Source organism: Micropterus salmoides, unplaced genomic scaffold (genome assembly GCF_014851395.1).
Source record: "Micropterus salmoides isolate LMB-PRFRI ecotype aquatic unplaced genomic scaffold, ASM1485139v1 Ms_hic_scaffold_13, whole genome shotgun sequence".
NCBI classification, from domain to species: Eukaryota; Metazoa; Chordata; class Actinopteri; order Centrarchiformes; family Centrarchidae; genus Micropterus; species Micropterus salmoides.
The window spans coordinates 20,220,895-20,241,421 of record NW_024040374.1 but is presented as its reverse complement, the minus strand read 5'-3'; the positions used below and the strand labels follow the sequence as shown (position 1 = coordinate 20,241,421).

The window sequence follows — 20,527 nt, the reverse complement described above, 5'->3', positions numbered from 1 at the left end:
TGTTATGAAATTTTATGTCATTGTTGATTTGTCCCGATAAGGCAAAACAATATATTAGTGTGGTGTGTATTAACATACAGTACAAGTGACTTTCTCTTCTCAGATTGTTGAATGTAAATGAATGAATGCATGCATAAAACAATCCAGGATTTTTTAGATATTAGCAATAATTTTATTGTAATTGAACCCACAGGTTGGGATCACTGGTAAAAACTAAACTACCGAAGTAGTTCAATTTAGTTCTGCCTCGACCAGCAACATTAATAAAATGCTGTTTACATGTTAGTCAATCAGTAATAACTGTTAACAGGGCATCTGACAGGGCTGCATGATAAATCCTTTTACGGTCAATATGTACAGTACATTTAGCTGATAATACTTCTGTTTTTAAGAGTTGAATGCAGGAGTTGTACTTGTAGAGTTAGTATTAGACTGCTGGAAGTACTTTTACTTGTGGATATAAATACTTCTGCCCTTGGTTAAAACTCATTTTGAATACAATCATTTCCTGCTCACAAGATCAGTTTCATAAAGCAACTTTAAAGAAGGGCTAATTTACAGCTGTGACCAAAGGAGTGGTCGCCATTTTATCTACTGGATGAGTGCTTTATTTATCTTGTACCCATTTGCAGACTGAATGGAACTAAAAAAACAAACCATCTTCACTGAGTTTTAATGAAAATATGATCCCATTTCTGACCCTGATGAACCAGCTGGTGGTCGAGTCGTGTGGGTGTAGATCCGGTCTGCATGATGCTTTCTCTCTGTCTCTTACCATGACACAAAGCAGAATGGGGCTTTTGTTTACCTCCTACTTGCTCCACATACTTGGGATGGCCAAGACAAGAGGCACAAGCAAGCAATGCACAATGTCAGTCTTCCCCCAAAGACCTGAAAACTATGACTGAAACCCTTTACAGCAAACGCCTATTTTGCTAGAGAAAACTGACACAAAATGTACAAGATAATTTAAATTGAATTTATTGGCATTTAAATTTTAAATACATAATGTATAACAAAATTTTGTCTAAAGCATACCAATACAATTAGTTGTTTTTTTTGGTGTTGTAAAACTATTTACAAAAAGTATTTTCAAGTTTGATAGAAACTGTACAGTCATCTGTCCACAGGGGGTCAGGAGGACATGGGGGTCAGATAAGTAGCAAAGGCAAGCGGGGTGGTGGGATACTGAACAAGGAGGTTGTTTGAACGTCAGTGAAGATAACATTTAGGTCATAACATCTTCTCTTCATACATTGTGTTCCATAAATGGATTTCCAACTCAAAGAAACGAACGAACAAACCAACAAAATGTGCAACCCCTACTGTGGAAATCATTGACCACGTCGTTTCCCCATGTTTTGCATAAAAAAATAAAAACAGGAAAAGAAACACAGCCAAAATTATCTTTGGAATCCGCAGTAGTTCTGGGTTGTACTTCTTTGGCGTTTCCTTCTAGAGATACTAGGCCTTCTTCATCTTGCCCACGTGAGAGCTGCCGTTTTCGTGGGGAGCAGAGCCGTTGCTGGCCCCGTGCTTGATGCTGTTGCCGTTTTCGTGGTGTTTGCCGTTGGTGTAGACAGCCGTGCCGTTCTGACACTGCTTAATGTCCTGTTTCGGCAACCGCTTACCCTTCACGTATGCCTGGACCCAGAAGTTGGAGAAGAGCACGAAGAAGAAGGTTCCATACATCCAGATGAGGTGAACGATCATAGGGAACTGGTAGTCGCAGCTGTCCATGAAGTAATACTGGGTAGCATGGAGAGATACCAGGACAAACTGGGTCTGTTGGGAAGAAGTCAAGGGTCAACTAAGCACTTGCTATAAATAAATGTTGAGGAATTTGTCTTGGTGCCTTTGGAGCAGAGGCATTAACTTGTGTACTAGTGTAGTTGACGCTTTTATCCAAAGCAACTTACAATTGCTATACATGTCAGAGGTCGCAAGTCTCTGGAGCAATTAGGTCAGTGTCTTGCTCAGGGACACAATGGTGGATGGGTCACAGTGGGGGATTTAACCCGGGTCTCTCACACCAAAGGCATGTGTCTTATCCATTGTGCCACCACCACCACCACCACCACCCCTTTAAGCTTTTCATGCTGTTTTAGAGATAATCCCTGAAGTGGCAAAATTATCATTAATAATAAAATGAACGTGAAGGAATTTAGGGGTACGATGACACAGGTTTCCCCAGGTCATGATAGGGTCAATTGCTGAGCTAAAGTAAGCAAAAGTGACAGCCAGGGACTCCAAAACAGTAGGTCATACTCTGTCTCCTCTCTGCCTGCTTGTCGACTGACTGACGCTGCTACCTTGTTAATGATGAACCATTATCCGTTTATTAGGTAACCCAAGGTCGAGATTATCTTTTATTTTGTTTTATTACAGACAGACAGGCTCTATGTGTCTTACATGTGGATTTAATGACATGCAACGTGTCTTGATTTGAACCAATATCCAACTGAATCTTTCCATGTGTATAGAGGGGTGAGAAATAGCGTTATTTGGACAATTAATGAAGCTCTGTAGTTCTAGGTAGGATAAATATCCCCCAGACAGGAAGTTTTCATCAGATTTGGTGTTGCTATTTGATTTGTTCACATGCGGGCACTGTATCTCCTCTGCCGGGCTCCATAAACATTTCTATGCAAGTCTTTATCAGTTTCCAAAACTTCTTCATCACACCTGAACCTGGCTCTTTTTATTTTCTTAACAACAAACACAGAAAAATACATACGGTGTACGTACCAGCTGAATGGCAGTCATGTATTTTTTCCACCACAAAAACTTCTGGAAGCGTGGTCCAGCAGCAGCAAGGCCGTAGTAGAAATACATGATGACGTGGACGGAAGAATTCACCATGGCATGGAAAGATCCCATTCCACCTGGGGGAATATCATAAATAACATTAGGCCGGCTCAGACCAGGGGCCTGAACTACGAAGCAGGATTTGATATTAGTTATATTATGAGTAGGGCTTGGGCGATTCATTGACGTTAACGATTATGTAAATAGTCGACTCGCATTACGTGCATCGAAGTGTCGCTGCATCGCTGCATCCGGTGTTAGTGGGATTCCCGGACAAGCTCCAGCTACAAGACCTCGCCTTCGACCGAAGTTTGGGAGTATTTTAGACAGATACTCAACAATGTGATGCTCCATGAGCTCTCTGTGAATTGGAAATAGCTTCGCTGCAGCATAACTCCTGCCCACGAATACGTGAAGCAGCATGAACACATGAAGTGAAAGCAACCCGGAGCACTTTGTCTAGATGGCAGCACCGCAAATCCTGTGTCTTCACACAAGAATGGCACATTATCAGCATGAGGACACGTAGTCCAATAAAATGTATTTATACACAAATGTAATTATTGTCAGATCTACTTTCATAATCTAATGATTGGGTAGTGATATTATAAGCCTGTTAACTTACACATTCACACCGTCTGCAATTGGCAAATGCAGCTGTGGTGCTTTTAGCCTGGATTGTGGCTTTAACTCCTTACCATTTGTCTATTATATTTTGGTCTTCGTTTTATGAAATATGCCGCTCTGCTGCCAGTGGACTTGTCCATGTTTGCGATTGATCGTCTGCTGCAAACACCGCCCCTTTCATGTGAACACGCTCATGGTTGGAATGGGAAACCCTGGCTTGACTTACTGAGGTGATAACCAGCGCCGTGTGACCGCTAAACGCAAAGATGGTTGTTAGGGTTAGTGAAGCGAGATAACAAAAAGATATCCTGGGTATGCTGAACTTGCTTCATAGTATAGGCCCCCATGTAACCAAAGAACCTTTTTCAGTACTTTACAATGGCCTGCACAATGTTTCTTGAATAACTTTTTAATGAGGCAAAAGCAGAAACCAAATGGAGGTCAGTGTTGCTGATTGTACAGGTCAAGACTGGTTTGCAGGATGAAGTTATCACACTATATCCCCCACCTGCTACTGTTCCTCCATTAATCATTTTCAAACTCTTCGACAAGTCAAAACTGTAGTTAGTTAATGTGTAGTAAAGTTAATGTGTAATCACCAGGAGCATAGGCAATTCCCCACCACCATGTCCAGGGCATGAAAGAGTGGTGGAAGATGTGTAGGAAGGTGATCTGGCCGTGCTTTTTCCTCAAAACGAAGAAGACCTGAAGAAAAGAGGATGTTGATAAGTTATAGCCGAGCTATGGTGACCAAAAATGAAGCCCCAAGGCAATCGGGTGAAATGGACTGAACTTACGGTGTCAATGAGCTCAATAATCTTGGAGAACCAGAACAGCCAGGCCACTCGCACCATCTGGGGAGAAGCAAAGACTTGAGTTAACGGGAAGTGCACAGCCACCTTAATAATCATTTTACTTCATATTAATCAAGAATTGTACACGACTGAGCGGTTAGAGGGAACGTACTCGTAGTGCTTCAGGACTGTCAGAGGTATCAACTGGATCACATCGCCAGGTATACGTTGTGGTCCACCCAGACATCAAGAACTAAATAATATAATAAACAATATTTAAATTTGCAGTCATAGCTAATTACAAATTAGCGATGATGACAGAAATGACATAGATTAAGCCATGTCCACTGGAGACTTTAAATAACAGTGTTTTACCTCATAAACGATGAATATTGACAATGCCACTAGCATGAAGTTGTAGACTATCATGGCTTCCTTTAGCTGGAATGGCTTGCGATTGGCCATTATGCGAGGTCCAAGGTACAGTACAAAGAACAGGTAGCACAGCAATATTGTGGACATGGGAACAGGACCCTGCATCAGTGGATACTCCTTCAGCCGTGGATCTGATTTGGGGGGGGGGGGGGGGGGGGGACTACATTAAACAATTAACCAAATATATAGTTATCTTTTTGTATTTACTCAGGTAAATCACCTACCGAGTCCCGCCAAGAGGTAGTCATAGATATCCATGGCATGTGAGCCAATCTCCTGAATCCCTTGAAGCATGTTTGCCATCTTGTATTGTTGTGTCCCAATTATCTGCACAAAAACAACAAAGCTCATTGTTAGTTTTATCTTGACACAGCCAAACACAGTAGCAATCCTTCCATCACTCCCATGATAGTAACTCAAAGAGGGAAATATCACTCAGTTCAAGACAATATTTTGGCCAGTTTTATGTCAAAAGACAATGGATGTGTAAAAGTAGCTAAAATGTACCAGTTTTTCAAGAATTGGTTACATAAATACAGGATCACATGTCTTACTCATTGCGTGGGTCTTCCTGTGGATGACCCGTGACCAACAAATGCCTTCAAGGGGCATTTTGTAATATTTCCTGATTGAGAGGGGCTGAAATGCTGTTACTAGGACAGAGAAGCTCATCACACACTAAACAAACACTCCCAACAAAAAATCCCTGGATGCTTTGACCCAGCACCAACGACTCATCAGACATGGCCTGATATCAGAGAGGAGGTGCTACAGGGAAGTGGGAAGGCATCCCTCATCCCACACTAAGCACGGCCCTCTACTGGCGTTTGTTAGCAGGAGTCAGGTCAGTAGTTGAGACACACAGTTGAGAAAAACTGCTCTCCTAAAATGAACCCAACTGGAATAAAACATACATTTAACATACATAAAAATAACTGTGGAAAAAAGGGAAGGTTCTGGGTCACTGAACACAAAGTGCAGAACCCGGACCTCGATATCAAAGTTCCTTAAACCAACAACTGCTCCTTCTTGTTGTGCGACTACCACATGTATTAGAAAACTGCCTCTGCAAACTGAATCCATCATTTCAACTACAGCTATGGTGAGAAGTGTTTTGCCATTGTAAAGTGTCATGACATGCAGCATGCACACAGGAATGTTGCTATGCTTTTCAGACCTGCGTATTTTTCTGTTGACAAAGGCTTACCATATCAAGTGTAAACTGTGAAGCATATTCACAAAGTAGAGGACATGCAGGGTGTGGTCTCCTCACAACACACTGGACCCAGAGGGAGTCATTGTTTGATGTACAATCTACAATGCTCAACCTTTTCACTGCTTAAGGGCTAAAGAACAGCACTCCTTAAGCCAATATAATTAAAATCGAATAATTTCATGCTGCTCAGGAAAACTGCAAGAGGGAACACAGTGACACAAGACATTTAATGTGTAAACTTCAGCTAAGCATTTTGCCAACAATAAGCTGGGTCAAAGTTTAAGGATGTCAACTTTTTTTCGGTATCAGTTTTTTATAACACTGTTATCACAGGATGTGAAGCAGGAAATTCAATTTTCAGGATATTTTCAGTGGTATTTTAGTCTCTCATGGACTCATTGAGTACTTTCAGTGAGTTAATGAATGTAAAACACATTACAAACTAACTCACACTGAATGAAATTGATTCTGAACAGCACAGGTCTACAATGAAAATTGATTATCTCTCGCAAACTGGACACTCCTCTGCCTTTTGTAGATGCCCTCTACAGTCTGCACAGTATTTTACTGGTTGATCTTCTTGTAAAGCTTCCAGGTGATTAAGTCCAGCATTCAAGACCAATTTGTGACAGCTGCACTTGCACTGCAGTATTGACTAACTTCTTTCCCTTGACATGGTGAAAACTTTAACTTGAGTTTTGGCGTCTTGCAAGCCTCAGTGTTATCATCAGAAGTGCAAATGATGGCGTTGTACAACACATCAGATATGACATTTCAGAAAACTCTTACACAAAAAGCTGTGGTTGTTTTTGAACCCACGATGAGGCATTTCGTTGGGCGCCTCACATTTCAACAAGAGTATCATCATGTCTGCGCTGCAGAGTCTGTCTTGTTCTGAGGAAAAATGCTGAACAGTTAAATTGACCAGATGGTCATCTGGTCAGGTTAGTGGTAATGTCTAGGTTATTTAATGTAGTGACCATGTCACATTGCTTAAATTTGAATTCAGAATTTTGTTTCCAGTATAAACTTAAAGGAGTTTTTCAAGCCAGAATTCTCAGTTACGTTGATAATGCATTTTAATTACAATAGTTTAGTGTAGTTTTAGTGTATACATGAGTTGAGATTTAGTTTGTATGCCAACTTAAATCAAACTGTTGTGATTATTCAGAAACCCTATAAAAAATAATGTAGGATTTGCTTTTTGAATACAAGTTCTAAATCTCCCAAGTTCAAACTACTGTATGAACAGGCAACATGTGAGAGTCAGACTTGTGTTTATTTAGGGAATACAGACCAATAAGAAAACTGATTGGGTGAGTCAGGGGGATAGTCTTATGATCAGCACTGACACCACTAACAACAGTTACTGTAACTTGCTGCTCTGACATTTTTGTACCATTTGTTGCATCTACTAATCAATGAACTCAACCATAGTGACTCCACCTAGATTTGGACAAGGGGCCATATTACAGAAACCTCCTAACCTGCAGATCCTATCCTAACTGCTTGGTAACCATGGAAATAAGGGTTAGGAACTGTTAATGATAAGGCCATTACAGATTAACAGTTAACAGAGATGAGAAAATAGTCATCGGTTACTAGGTAATAGAGCCTGACCGATATATTGGCCGGCCGATATTATCGGCCGATATGAGCCAATTGCATTTAATCGGCATCTGCCGTGTATAACGGCAGATATATGACTATTAAAAAAGAAACCTAGAGTCAGATCCTTCACTCATGTCATGGGTGTTGCATAGTTTGCCCACCAGAGGGTGACCAGCTGCAGCTCCCCTGTTAATTACACTGCCTCACCACAAAAACCACAGAAAAAAAAAGAAAAAAAATAAAGCTGACCGGAGTTTACAGGAGCTTACACGCAGCATTTAGAAACAGGCAGAGGGCTGTGTTAGCGGTGAGTTGGTCTTTTGTCAAGTTAATTACATGACTTTAATAATTATAATAAAACAGATCCAGTCACCCCTCCCGTTTTTCACTGCTGTCTCCCGGCTTCCTACCAGCTCACAGCAGTTTAATGTTTAACGGTAGCTGGATGTTGGAAGCTGCTGACAGACGTAACTGTAGATTTATTTCAAACAGTGTGGCAGTTCTAGTGAACGGTCCACATTTGTCCCTAGTTCATCACTTTCAAATATTCTCTAAAATCACGTAACGTTACAGTAGCTAACGCTGCCCGTTGCTAAATTAGCCACATGCTAATGCCGGGTTTATCAGTGGAGGAGCGCCGAGGTCGTAATGGGACGCAAAACTATAGTTTTTGACGTATTCTAAATATATCTATGAGCCGCCTGTCTGCAGTTAGTCAGCGTGTCTGAAATGATTAAACCACAGAACAAGAAAATAACACGGCTTCCTGTAGCTCCTCTTTTTGTGACGTTGTAGATGTCAAACGCTGTAGTCAGAGCCGTAACGGCTCTGGTTGTAGTTATAACATTAGTTAAATGAAATCTGGAAGTTGCAGGTCCTCGTAGACATTCCTGGATGCATTCAACAGCAGCTCACTGTATCCGAGAGGGCATGATTTATACTAACGGTGGTTAAATAGTTTCACGTAGCTTTGGTTAGAATTAAAGACTGCTGGTAAAGGGATGAACTAGATGTGAATGTGCTACATTGAAATTATGGCAGATTATGTGTAAAGTGAAATACACATGCTTATTCTCTCTCACTCTCTCTCTCTCTGTGTTTACAGATGGGCTGAAAAGTTGCACCTTCCTGTAGCAAATATTTATTGATGTGCAAATGTTTATATGTTCACTTTTTGAGACTGTAATCTATTTTATTAACTTAATCCATTTAGGAAAAGGTTTTAAAGCCCACATACATACCAGCTTTCAATAGCGGCCTGTTCTAAGTGTAGTTTATACAGTAAAGGGGCCTACTATCCAAATCATACTTAAAAATCAAGATATCGGCTCATAAATTGGGTTTTTTTCACTTTAATATTGGCATCGACCCCCAAGAACCCATATTGGTCAGGCTCTACTAGGTAACAAACAGTGGATGACTGATGTTGGATTGACTATTTAGGATTTCCTAACATGAGATAAGATGTGATTCCTAAAGTAAGTTAGGATTTGCTTCTGTAATACCAAAGAGGGAAAAATCCTGTCTCTTCCTGTCTTAGTTTAAGACTTAACATAGGAATTTTCTATAACACAGCCCCTGGAGTATAAACTGTTGTCAGCTGACCTCAACTGTTCAACGGCATTCAGCAATACCAGTAATTTCACAAGAGGACAGGAACTTCCTCATAACTGTGTGAGGGCTCCAAAAAGTTTCTCCTATATTGAAGCAATTTAGCTGTAGACATATGGCCACCTAGTCTACCTTTCTGTGCCCTCTCAAGAGAACTGTTCATAACTGTCCAGTCCATTCTTGTGACTAAACCAAAACCTTTATTTTTAATAGAGCTACAAAAAAAAAAAAAAAAAACAGTTACTCTATGCCCCGACGCAACCGCTCAAATTACAAGGAAACTTTGACAAGGAGGTGGCTGGTTTACATCTACCAAGAAGATATAGCACAGTGGAAAGGGAGGGGGAACATTTCCTGTGAGAGCCATGTCAATGAATCATAGGTATGGAAAAAGGGATCTCACGCTCACGAGGTAGGAGTTAATGATGAACAAACTGGAGCTGAGATGAAAAAAAAGATTTTATAGGAGCAGACAAGAACCCATTAGTCAAACACACCGTAAAGTATCCATTACTTTAAACAGAACAGAGATCCCCATAATAAGAGAAACCTTTCCTGTTGGTAAAAGAAAAGCTACAACAAAACCAAAACCCTTCAGCTGCTCAACATGTGGGCAGACTCCACACTCAAGGTAGTTCACCTTCTACATAATATTGAGCAACTTACCTTGTCGAGTCTAGAATTTTCCCCCTTTAAATCATCAAAAGACAACGTGGATTCCTCTTTCACACTACGGCAAAACTTCTCTGTAAACTATAAGTGCAGGCAGGCGGGCAGGCTGGGGTAGCAGCAAAGAGAGAAAACAGCAGAGCAGGGAGAGGAAACACAGAGAGCGACAGAGAGATAGATGGGGTAAGGGAATGAGAAAGTAAACTGACAAAGTGTGACTGGTACAGCAGTCGTCCAAATCCCCACCCTCCCTGACTCACACAGTAGATGAATAAGTAGCTCACAGAAGGAGAGGGAGGGAAAGAGGCTGAGCCTGAGAGAGAGAGAGAGAGAGAGAGCACTGTGTGCAAGCGAGCGGCCAAGAGAGAGTACAACTGGGGTGAGAGTCAGATGGCCCCTATTTAAACCCAAGGCACAAAACACCAAGAAATAAAAATGCAGCTTGCTACTTTGTGACTGCCGCCCTTACTTCGACAAGTCTGAGTCCCCGTCTGGCTTTTACTCTCCTGGTCACACCCTCCACCCACTGAGACACACATACAGAGAAACACGACACGACTCTGGAGTCGCCCTGTAAGTTTTCACTATGGGGTGGGCTGATAATATTATTCAAGGGCAGCGGGCGAGAAATCAGTGGAGACTCTGTTATCATGAAGGGGGCCATTGTTACGCCTTCATTGGCTCTCTACCCGGCCACCACCCATTAAGCAGAACTGGCATTCATTTCTGTCCCTGTGTTGAGAGACAATGTCATCGCTAAAACGCCTGAAACAAGACAGGAGTAGTTGTGTTTCTACTTGTGAGGTAGACTCTCCTTTGCTTTGGCAGACTAATTTCATGCCATTTATTTTATTTTTGTCTACGTAAGCTAGTGTACTATTTCCACTTACAATGCTGCTTAATATTTAGCACAGAACATTCTTGCTTCGTATAGTTCCAATTTTTAGCACACATGTCCAGTTTACTGGCAGCTACAAGGATCACAACCCATCATAGCCTACCAGAACAAAATCTAATACATTCAAGCTCGGAGGCACCATAAACAGTCATAAACCCTCGATGTTTACTTAGGGTTGAAGAGTAAAGCTAATGGCAGATAATGAGTGCTGCACAGCGAAGACATGAGTCCTACATTAATGCTTAGAAATCTTCAGTGTGTTGTGTTATGACGTTAAACCCTTATTAGGAAATAACTTACTCTGATCTCACTGCCACGCCCAGCCGTTCCATGGAGGAACAAAACCTTATAATTATAGTAATTGTTAAGTTTTCTGCTTACGGATTGGTAGCAGGTAAATGGCCACTCCAGGTAGGAATGCGCGGGGAACCCCAAAGGTTCATTCATAATTTATTCAGATGGGTCAATTATGGCTGGACGATTAGGTCAAAAATGTTATCACGTTAAAAATTTTCATATCAAATCGATAATTATCACGATAAATGTCAAATTGTCATTTCTTTCAAGTTTAAAGGCTTATTTTTGCTTCTGTTGAGGAACAGAGATGGTTAATTGTGGTTTTGAAATTATTCTTTATGGTCAAAACATGACAAACACATGATGCCAAACAGTGGAGTAGTTAGCAAATCTGAGGTAGAAAATCCAAAACAATTATGATAAAAAAATTTTTTAACAAATATGCATGAGTAATATTAAGCAAAATCTTTTTTCAGTCCCTTTTCCTCAACAAAATACATAACTTAATAGAAAAATGAAGTCCTAATTTGTTTGTGACTCAAATTAATTAAATCAACACAACACATTAATTAATATTTGATTGTTATTGAGGAAAATTATATTGCACTAATTATCAACATTGTTTTATTGCCACTAATGCAGAAGTAAAATAGCCTTGTAAAGCCACATCATTCTCAAAATTTATCTATGGAAGGCTTTTGAATAAAATGTCGTAATTTTTTTACATCACCCTAGCATGTATTCTAGCCGACAATGCTGTTTGTCTAACATGCAATCTGCCTACTTCAACAAGTCTTGATGTCGCCATGCATGACAGTCCCAAACAGTCCCAAACAGAGACTGATGCATTTATCTCTTTTATTAGTCCTGTAATGTTATCCCTACCACTCACAGTTGCCAACCAGTAGTTCCTTTTTGAGTGCGTAGTGAGTGTGTGGTTGAAAGAGCAGGTATTCACTACATCAGCTCAGATCACAGGTTTTACCTTACTATCTTCCTAATTGGTTGAAGAAAACCCTCTCATTCCTCCTCAAGCCTCTGGTGAGTTATCTCCGTCTGTGACAAACATTCATTAATACAGACTAAAGATAATAAAACTGGACGTTGAGCATGATTTTGTTTTTGTTTTTTTTAAATGACCTTGGCAGTTATTTTGATAAAACAGTAACTGTGTGATTTCATAATTGTAATAATGTCACTCGTCTTTCTTAGTCTCCTCATGGTTCTGCCACGTTAACCGCTATCGCTGGAGGTGGGTGAGAAAGTAATTTTGGAATGAATCAGACATTGCAAGTAATGGGCAAAACGCCAAAACATACCGATTGTTTCTCTGCCTTATTTTTTAGATCTGTTCAAGATCTGTGGATGCAGCTGTTGAGGTAGTCTACGGTTTGCTGTCAACTAATGATGCTTGTTCATGTCTGTGAAGGTTCTCAGTCATCCAGGTCATTGTTATCCAAAGAAGGTTAAAGTCAAGGGCAACTGGACATGGTTGAAGATATTAGAAGATGTTTTGTCCCTCATCCGAGAGACTTCTTCACTGAAATAACTAGTAGAGAAACTCAGCTATTTAACCTCTGTGGGGTCGTTGGCCAAGATCATCGATACCGCTGGTTCATTAGTGCTCCTGGCTGTTGTAATGACAGTCGTTAGAAACACAAGTCTGAACGACCATCATTGACATCTTCACCTAAGGCCAAGAGGTAAGTGTTACCTCTATTTTGTCACTGTAAGCCTTCTTTGATGTTGCCCTGTATCTGATTGGGCTGGTTTTACCTGTCACTCTGTCCCTGGGGGGAGTGGTGGCAGCGCTCTAGTGCATTTAAGCCCCTCCTCCAAATACCTGGTAAGAAAATGAAATCATAGTTTTCTGCTATAGTTGTTGACAGTTATTTCAAGTATGACAGTCATCCTGCACTGTTAAACAAACACCCCTTTTCAACTCGCAAAATAAGCAACGCGGCAAAGTGAAGAGAGAAGGATTAAGAAAAGCCAATTATGGTGGTTTACAAAAGAGCTCCCTGACTGCTCATATGGTCAACTTCTGAATTGATAATCATTAAAACTGCCCTACAGACACAAGCATCAGTCACGTAAGAAAAAATGTATAGTTAAAGCCACACATGGTAACCCTACTTTAGTAAAAGTGTGGTCCAAGTGTTTTCACCAAAGTAAAACCAAAACCCAAAGCAAACTAGTCCCACTTCCATCCACTGTGTGAAGTGAAAAGTAGTCAAAGTAGTAAGCAAGAAATACTTAATGCTTTAGGAGTGGTGTAAAGTATTATTAGCAGGTTATAAATAGTTTAAAACGTTTTTGTTTTTAAAACGTTTTTGTTTTTAAAACACACACACACATACTTTAGAAGCAAAAGTCAGGAAAATTCCAGAGACTAGACATGCCGTGTAGATACACCTTGTCTCCAGGCACAGTGCCAATCAAAATACATCTGCCCATTTTAGAATATAAATTCATTACACTAAGTACTGTGTGACTTCATATCTAAAACCTCATCTTGAAATGTGTAAGAGCTACATCACATCAACTGATGTCTACTGGATGTGGATTTGAAGTGTGTTTGACACTCAACTGCCAAAGCCTGATTCTGAACTTCTGATTATCTTGGTAAACTTGTTGACTAGGAAAGTGTAATGAGCACAAGTCTCCCAGATTATTTCCTCCAACGTATCACACACTGAAAAACATGAATCATTCGGTTCTGAAAAGCCAGGTCTTACAGTAGAGGCATTACCTTCAGAGGTTAACGCAAAAATGCCTGTGAAAAGTTGTCGGGGTTTCAAGTTATTAGTGGTTCAGCTCAGAACTAGCAACATTCTGGACAGCAGATGTTTTTTGTCAGGTTATATTTACCAACCACAGCGAATCTTTATTACAGCCTCTTCTTACCTTTTAAACAAGTCAGCAGAAAATCTTGAATGACTGCAACGTCAAACTGAAAATTGAGTGAATGCCAAGTTGAAGCAGATTGTATCAGTAAAGTGAAAACTCAGTCTCACATGGCAAAAACAATAACACACATCCAATCAAACCAGCAGGATGACAAACTCACTCGCAATAAAACAAGGCCTTCAATCAGTGAACCCGTCCTGGCCTTCAGGGACAGCACACCTGATGCCAAGGTCATCTCAGTCAAGATACGTCTGACATAATAGTCTCAAGATAACAACAGAGATGAAAAAGAGCTGTATTCAAAACCAAGCAGGTCTCATTCCACACTGGCTACAACTCAAATCTAATCTACATGTTTTGTAGATGCATTTTGCATATTTCAATGTCTTTTTTTGTTTTTTTAGCAATTTTATTCACAATATATAGTGTCTCAAATGTATCACAGTTCTTCAGTAACAAATTTGAGGAATCCCTGTCAAAACATTTGTTGTGTTGATAGTCTCAGCCTCAAAAATACAAATTAAAAGTTGCAGCTGAAGCCTTGTTGCCATTAAATATCTGGATATCTTTTGGATGAGCCGTGACTGCACATTATCCTCATAGATTTGAATGTGCAAATTGGTTTCCAGTCATGTATGGCAGATTTGTGGTAAGATAAAAATGAATACCGGTGACTTAATGATTAACAAATTGAGCACAATGCATGCGCTTTAAAAATCACATATAAGAAAAAAAATTTAGTTTTAAGAAAAACAAATGTTGACAACCAAATACTAAAGTCGTAGTATGCCAGCTGTTATAAGGCACAGGAATGTTGCTGGGCTTGCTTTCATGTTTATACCATCTCCAGATTTTTGTGTTTAGGGGAGGGTGTGTGTGTGTGTGGGTGTATGTGTGTGGGTGTGCGTGGGGTGTGAGGGGGTGCAGTGTCACGCCTACCTGCAAGTATTCATACATAGCAAGGCTGACCGTTCAACACTGGACTCATTCTTTTCAAGCCCCTCCCCTCCCTCCGGTCTCTGTTCCCCCTGCAGGTCTCACCCACCAGCGACTCATATTTCTGTAACATTCCACAGACAATAGAGCATCGTCCTTATGAATGAACTCAAGCTGATACGGATCGTGGAGAAACAACTGCAGCTCAGGAGGTGGAGGAAACATAAGGGAAAGTGAATTAGCATGGTGGCATCCTTCAGTCTGTGTCCACACACTGAGACATAATGAGAGGCTCTGAATAAATGATCCCACCTGAGTTATAAGCTAAATTGATACAACTGGTTAGGTGTGAGTCTTTTCAAAATGGATGATATTTTTGAAATTAGAAAGTGTTTAAAACAAGTTTTATTTGTTAAATAACATTTCAAAGTGTTTAAATTCATTTTTTTTTTAAACTTCACAGCCCCAAAACGTCAGGTGGCGCAACCAAATACACACACACACACACACACACACTTTATTATAAGTTATTGTTTTGGCAAGTACCTTAAGAGTGTCCAAAAAGTGTCAGGCCTAAAAAATTATTTTGTGCTTGTGTTTGGTATAACAATTTTCTAAAATGATTGCATTCTAGTGGCCAGTTATTTAGTATCCAATTTTACATTTATTGATGGAAAAATAATTCTTCAACACAGTATCTATGATCATCATTGTTTTCAACCATTTGTTCACTTTAACCTATTTTTTTTTTTTTTTTTTTTTTATCAGTTTAAATGAATATTTTAGCTGGTTGCAACACCTGACAATTCAGTTGTGCCGAATATGCTGAATAATTGCCTTTTATTTCAAATACAAAAAAAGTGCTTTAGTCTCTAAGCTCATTAAAAAGCTTAGAGACTGTAGAACATTTTTAATTCAAAACTAATTTTGATTAAAATTGAGCTTTTTGGACTGTAAGTTCTGCCATCAGTTGATGTGATATGAAATCATTTTCAGAGTAAATGCATCACTGAGATCTGAGAACATGGAGACATCGCCACAATAAAGTCAAACAGGTCAAAGAACGTGATTGTTCAGACAAGCGATAAACCAAAAGCTTAGCCAGATGATCTAAGATCTTAGTACTGTATGTTAAAGCTGAACCAGGAAGCCATTGTGTAAACTGTGATCATATCTAAAACAGACACTTTGAGTAGGAATGTTACGGTTCCCCTTTGTTGACTCTTGGCTAACCTGAGGCTTTTTGAAAGAAACCTTCATGATCATTTGACCGCTCGAGATTCAGCTGCACTCAGAGTCATCGATGAACTAGGATAGTACAATGTTTGAAGAGCCAACTGAAATGATAGCCAAACCTACAAAAAACAGAGCCAAACAGCCTACGGCAAAGCAACCTTTGGTGAATTAGGGGGCAAGACTGTGCATAAATGTTCAAGTTCTGACTGGAGCCCTGTGTAAAGAATCCTGCCAGTAATATGAGAGGAATTTTCAACTAAACCCACGAGTACACCCTTAATTAGCTGGGCTTTACATAGGAGGGTCCCGTTTTAAAACAAGCTATCACTTGAATCACCCCCTTTCTCTCCAAAAACACAACATTTGAATGGTGAGAAGATGTGTAAACGCTTTGTTGCTATTATGGTTTAAAGATGGCCCACGGGTCAAATTCTAATACAGTTAATTGTTTGTAATTACTACAAGAAAGTACCATTCACCATAATATTACTTCAACAGACTATGCTACTCCTTACCTGTCACTCTGTCACTGGGGGGAGTGGTGGCAGCGCTCTAGTGCATTTAAGCCCCTCCTCCAAATACCAAAACACACCTGGTAAGAAAATGAAATCATAGTTTCCTGCTATAGTTGTTGACAGTTATTTCAAGTATGACAGTCATCCTGCACTGTACAGCTGATTTGTGTGAAAAGGCCCTCCCCAATCCCCACTCAAGGCCTGTGTAGGTGTCTCGTGGGAGAGCATGCTAAAACTCAAACTAAACACTTCCTTCACACTTGACCAATGTCAAACATCAGACAGGGAACACAACAGTCAGTTGAACCAATGACTCCTGAGCAGCTGAATCATTTTACAATTTTAATAATGGTGTTACAATCTGACCAAAAAACGATAATGCAGCAGTTCAAAACAACTTGTCTGAAAATCAACCTTACTTTCCGGGTAATCTCTTGGGTAATTCGTACTGAACCGGCGCATATTTAAAATATTATGCTTATTTCAGAAGCACTTACTTATATTGCACTAGACAAGATACTGTATGAAAATAATTTCACCAAATTAAATGCTGAATGTCAGGGTATGGCAGTTTCGCCACCAAGCCACACAAAATAATTAAACCAACTCGGAAGCGCCAACAACTGTAGCTCATCAAACAGCCACCAGAGGCTGGGTCTTTATAGATCATTTTCCCCCGTCATGACAACTGTGCGGAGGGGGAATTTTTATATAACTTAACTTATTTAAATTATATTAACAGTTTTAGTTATGCATAATTAAGTGCATGGCCGATGTGAGTGACAGGTGGCTAGTCGTTACATGGTTCAGCAACACAGGCTTCATTCGGCCTGCCTCAGCTCCACATCTTTGCCCATTTTTGGATTAGCTAGAGTCAGGCAATGGCAACATGGTGATGACTGGAGCTGCCCACATTAAGCTTCACAACAGCTCTTCATGTTTTATGCAATCTATGTTGTCCACACAAAGGAAGAAACACATCAACTTTGAAAACATGAATTACAAACAGTCTCATAAAACATCAGCAAGGGAGTACTTTGTTCAGAGAGAGCTGGACTTGAAAGTTCAAAATGTTTAAACAGTAACCTCTCGCTGTAATTTGGAGCGTACAGCCTGTTAAGTAGTCGGTGAACTTAAAGCAGCTTCTGCCCGTTAATGTGGGGGAGTATTCATGCATTAATCTACATAAATACTGAGATCAGAGATGCTCTAACATTTTGACTGACTGACTTAAATTTTTTAATTATTTATTAACCTTAAAAAAGAGAACATGGGCACCAAGTCTACTGACAACAGTTGCAAAGTAAACAGCAATAAACGGTTTTACAGTTTGCCAGATGCTTGCATCATAGGTGAGGTTCGAGATGACGGCGGCTGACTTTTGCCAACTTGATAGTCTAACATGCAGGTGATGGCGCCGTCAAGTCGGATACATTCTGCCTGCGTGAGCTTACTGTAAGCTGAGATCAATGACTGCACCAAGTTGGAACCACACTTTTGCCCTTGGTGCAGCCGGGGAAAAGCAACTGCGGCCGCCGGACTCGGCGCCTGCAGCTGCCTTGCTCCCGCGAGGTTTTAATGTTATGTGACATAGTGACGTTTCGCAGCACCCGCGAAAGTCGGACACAATTTCTAACCAGCATGCTTTATTTTAAGTCCAGCATGCATCACGTTAAGTCAGCGCTGCGCAGCGCCGCATGAAGTCAAACACACCTAATGTCAACCTGGGGAACACTGAAAAAGACTTTGTAGGAGGTCAGGATCATAAACAGTTAAAACATAAACATAAAAGTTATCAAAGAGTCTATCTCGCTTTGTGCTTCAGTATTATAACACCATGCTACGTAGACTTAGGTGGTAAGGGAAAAGTGCATGAATAACATTTTGCTCCACTTAGCAAAAACTTTACTACAGCTGCTCAGTGACCAACAGAAGACTTGCGGTCAACTATATGAAGTGTCGACGGCCGCATAAACACACCCAGCTCAGCCTGCAAAGGTTTTCTTGAGAAAACACTAGTTTAAGAAGAGCCCACGTCATTTCCACTGGCTGAAGCTTATACCTTTATAAATCAGCTCTGCTCTTGCCTTAAATGCAAGTCCTTCAAAGAGGGTGGTGACGTTGGAAGCTGATTTACTGATAAGAACACACAATGCTAACAAAGCATTAACAGTCACACTGCTGCTGTAGTTAGTGTTTACATTACTATCTGAAATACACCTGGGCTGGTTGACCTTGAAGCCCTTGTTCTCTGTCTCACAGGGGTTAGTTACGGCTAGTGTTTACATGTCTATACAGAGTTAGTGATCCATAATGTACCATAGGAAACGGTCATCTGAGAAGAGAAGAATTAGGGCCAGCTAGCACGAGACATTCAAGAAACATGTAGAGAAGAGCTACAACATGTTTAGCATTTTCACTTTTTATGTGCATATTTTTTTGTAAATTATTCTTTGTGAAAACAGTTACTGAAGCATTGGAGAAAATCTATTTAAATGTATATTTGGCCATATACAGAATAATTTTACCAGAATGACGTGTGGTTAAGAACTTCCAATTTTAGCCTCACAGTATTCTTTCTTTACTTGACTGACTTTAACTCATGAGCAGGTAAATTTCAATGGATTCCAGCATGGTTAAACACCATGTAGTATAAGGTTACATCATCTCTGACTCAGACTAACCACACTAAAAGCAAAGAAGAGCTCGAAACAAGGCGTGACCCTTGCATGTACTGAGACCTTTCTGGCTAAAAGTGAACCGTTAGAAACAGTTACAACGTTTGGCCAGCAGGTAAGATTCACTTTTGATCCACTAGGGTGAAACTATATTTGCTATAATCCCCTAGCCTACCTGTTAGACATGCAAAAACACATCAAAGTGTCCTCTTGATCGCTCCGGTTAGGATGTTACTGTATGACAGCTAACGGTGGACTCCACAAAAAGATGACCGTCAACATTACCATTTGCCTTCAAAGTGCAGAGTGACAATAAAACCCACTTTTCAGAGCACAAGTCCGGCTGTCAATGAGCTCTTTGTCCGCAGGACAGGTGCAAATGATGTGAAGCGGGCAGATACAGCACGATAACATCAATAGCCCAAACAACTATAAGCTAATTGGTATGCAAATTAAATCTCCTAACAGACGTTTTCAAGGGACACACATTTGGGCAGAATACCGGACACGATGTCCGGGTGACTCAGGACTAAAACAAAATCTTTAATTTACAGCCAAAAGTCTGTTATTTTTAGTCTACGTCTAAGATATTGTAGTTATAAAATATTGTGGTTATAAGATATTGTAGTTATATTTCCACCTAAGTGAACATAACTTGAAGCTGGAAGCTTGAACTGGAAGCGACCCCAACACCTCCCCCTCCCCCTTCCCTCCAAAAAAAACAAATATATAATAACGCACCTGAAATTAAGTAAAACCTATTTAAGTCAACATCAGCCTGACTGTTAAGTTGTATGAAAACATAACGTGATAACAAACCTGCGGAAAGTGTCGAAGGCACGCTGGTAATGTGGTCCAAAGACGCGTGCCTCTCGAGTTAGCTCTGCTTCCTCTTCCTTTCCGCTCCAATGGTCTGACCCAACCCTTCGGTGGAGCGGTAACAAGGTGGAGTCTCTGTGAGTTGGGCGCCTAATATGGACGTAATCAACAGATTGTATCAAAGGGTCAAATTAACTAGTGAACTATATTTGCTTTATCAGAAGGCGATCGTTAGACGACACACAGCTACTGGATGTGTGGTGAGGAGGTCATCCACAGACCGCAGGGTTGTCGGTTCGATCCCCGGCTCCGCATGTCGACGAGTCCTTGGGGCAACACTGTGCACCCCAAATTGCTCCCGATGGTCAGACCAGCACTTTGTGTGGTCGGTCGTTGCCATCCGTTTGTGTGACAAACAATTCCCCTCTGATGTATAGGTATTTTAAAAATACTGCCATTTAACTACA

The 20,527-nt window shown here is 40.4% G+C and overlaps 1 protein-coding gene across 3 annotated transcripts; it reads right to left on the bottom strand.

Moving 5' to 3' along the window:
* Positions 1-958: 958 nt before the first annotated feature.
* Positions 959-20,214, bottom strand: elovl1b (ELOVL fatty acid elongase 1b). 3 transcript variants are annotated; one of them, XM_038716081.1, is made up of 8 exons: positions 20,061-20,214; positions 4,889-4,991; positions 4,605-4,795; positions 4,402-4,482; positions 4,233-4,289; positions 4,035-4,140; positions 2,749-2,885; positions 959-1,785 (listed from the first exon to the last, which is right to left on the bottom strand). In XM_038716081.1, the coding sequence occupies exons 2-8, from the start codon at positions 4,965-4,967 to the stop codon at positions 1,465-1,467; spliced, it is 972 nt and encodes a 323-aa protein (XP_038572009.1). In that variant the 5' UTR covers positions 4,968-4,991; positions 20,061-20,214; the 3' UTR covers positions 959-1,464. The 3 variants fall into 3 exon arrangements, with proteins under 3 accessions (XP_038572009.1, XP_038572008.1, XP_038572010.1); XM_038716080.1 differs by lacking the exon at positions 20,061-20,214 and adding an exon at positions 14,816-14,848; XM_038716082.1 differs by lacking the exon at positions 20,061-20,214 and adding an exon at positions 9,769-9,999.
* Positions 20,215-20,527: the final 313 nt, after the last annotated feature.

Coding starts and splice junctions, on each gene's coding strand:
- elovl1b (XM_038716080.1), bottom strand. Junction 4,290..4,401: donor ACAGTCCTGAAGCACTACGA/GTACGTTCCCTC, acceptor GCTTCTCCCCAG/ATGGTGCGAGTGGCCTGGCT. Junction 2,886..4,034: donor GGGAATTGCCTATGCTCCTG/GTGATTACACAT, acceptor ATATTCCCCCAG/GTGGAATGGGATCTTTCCAT.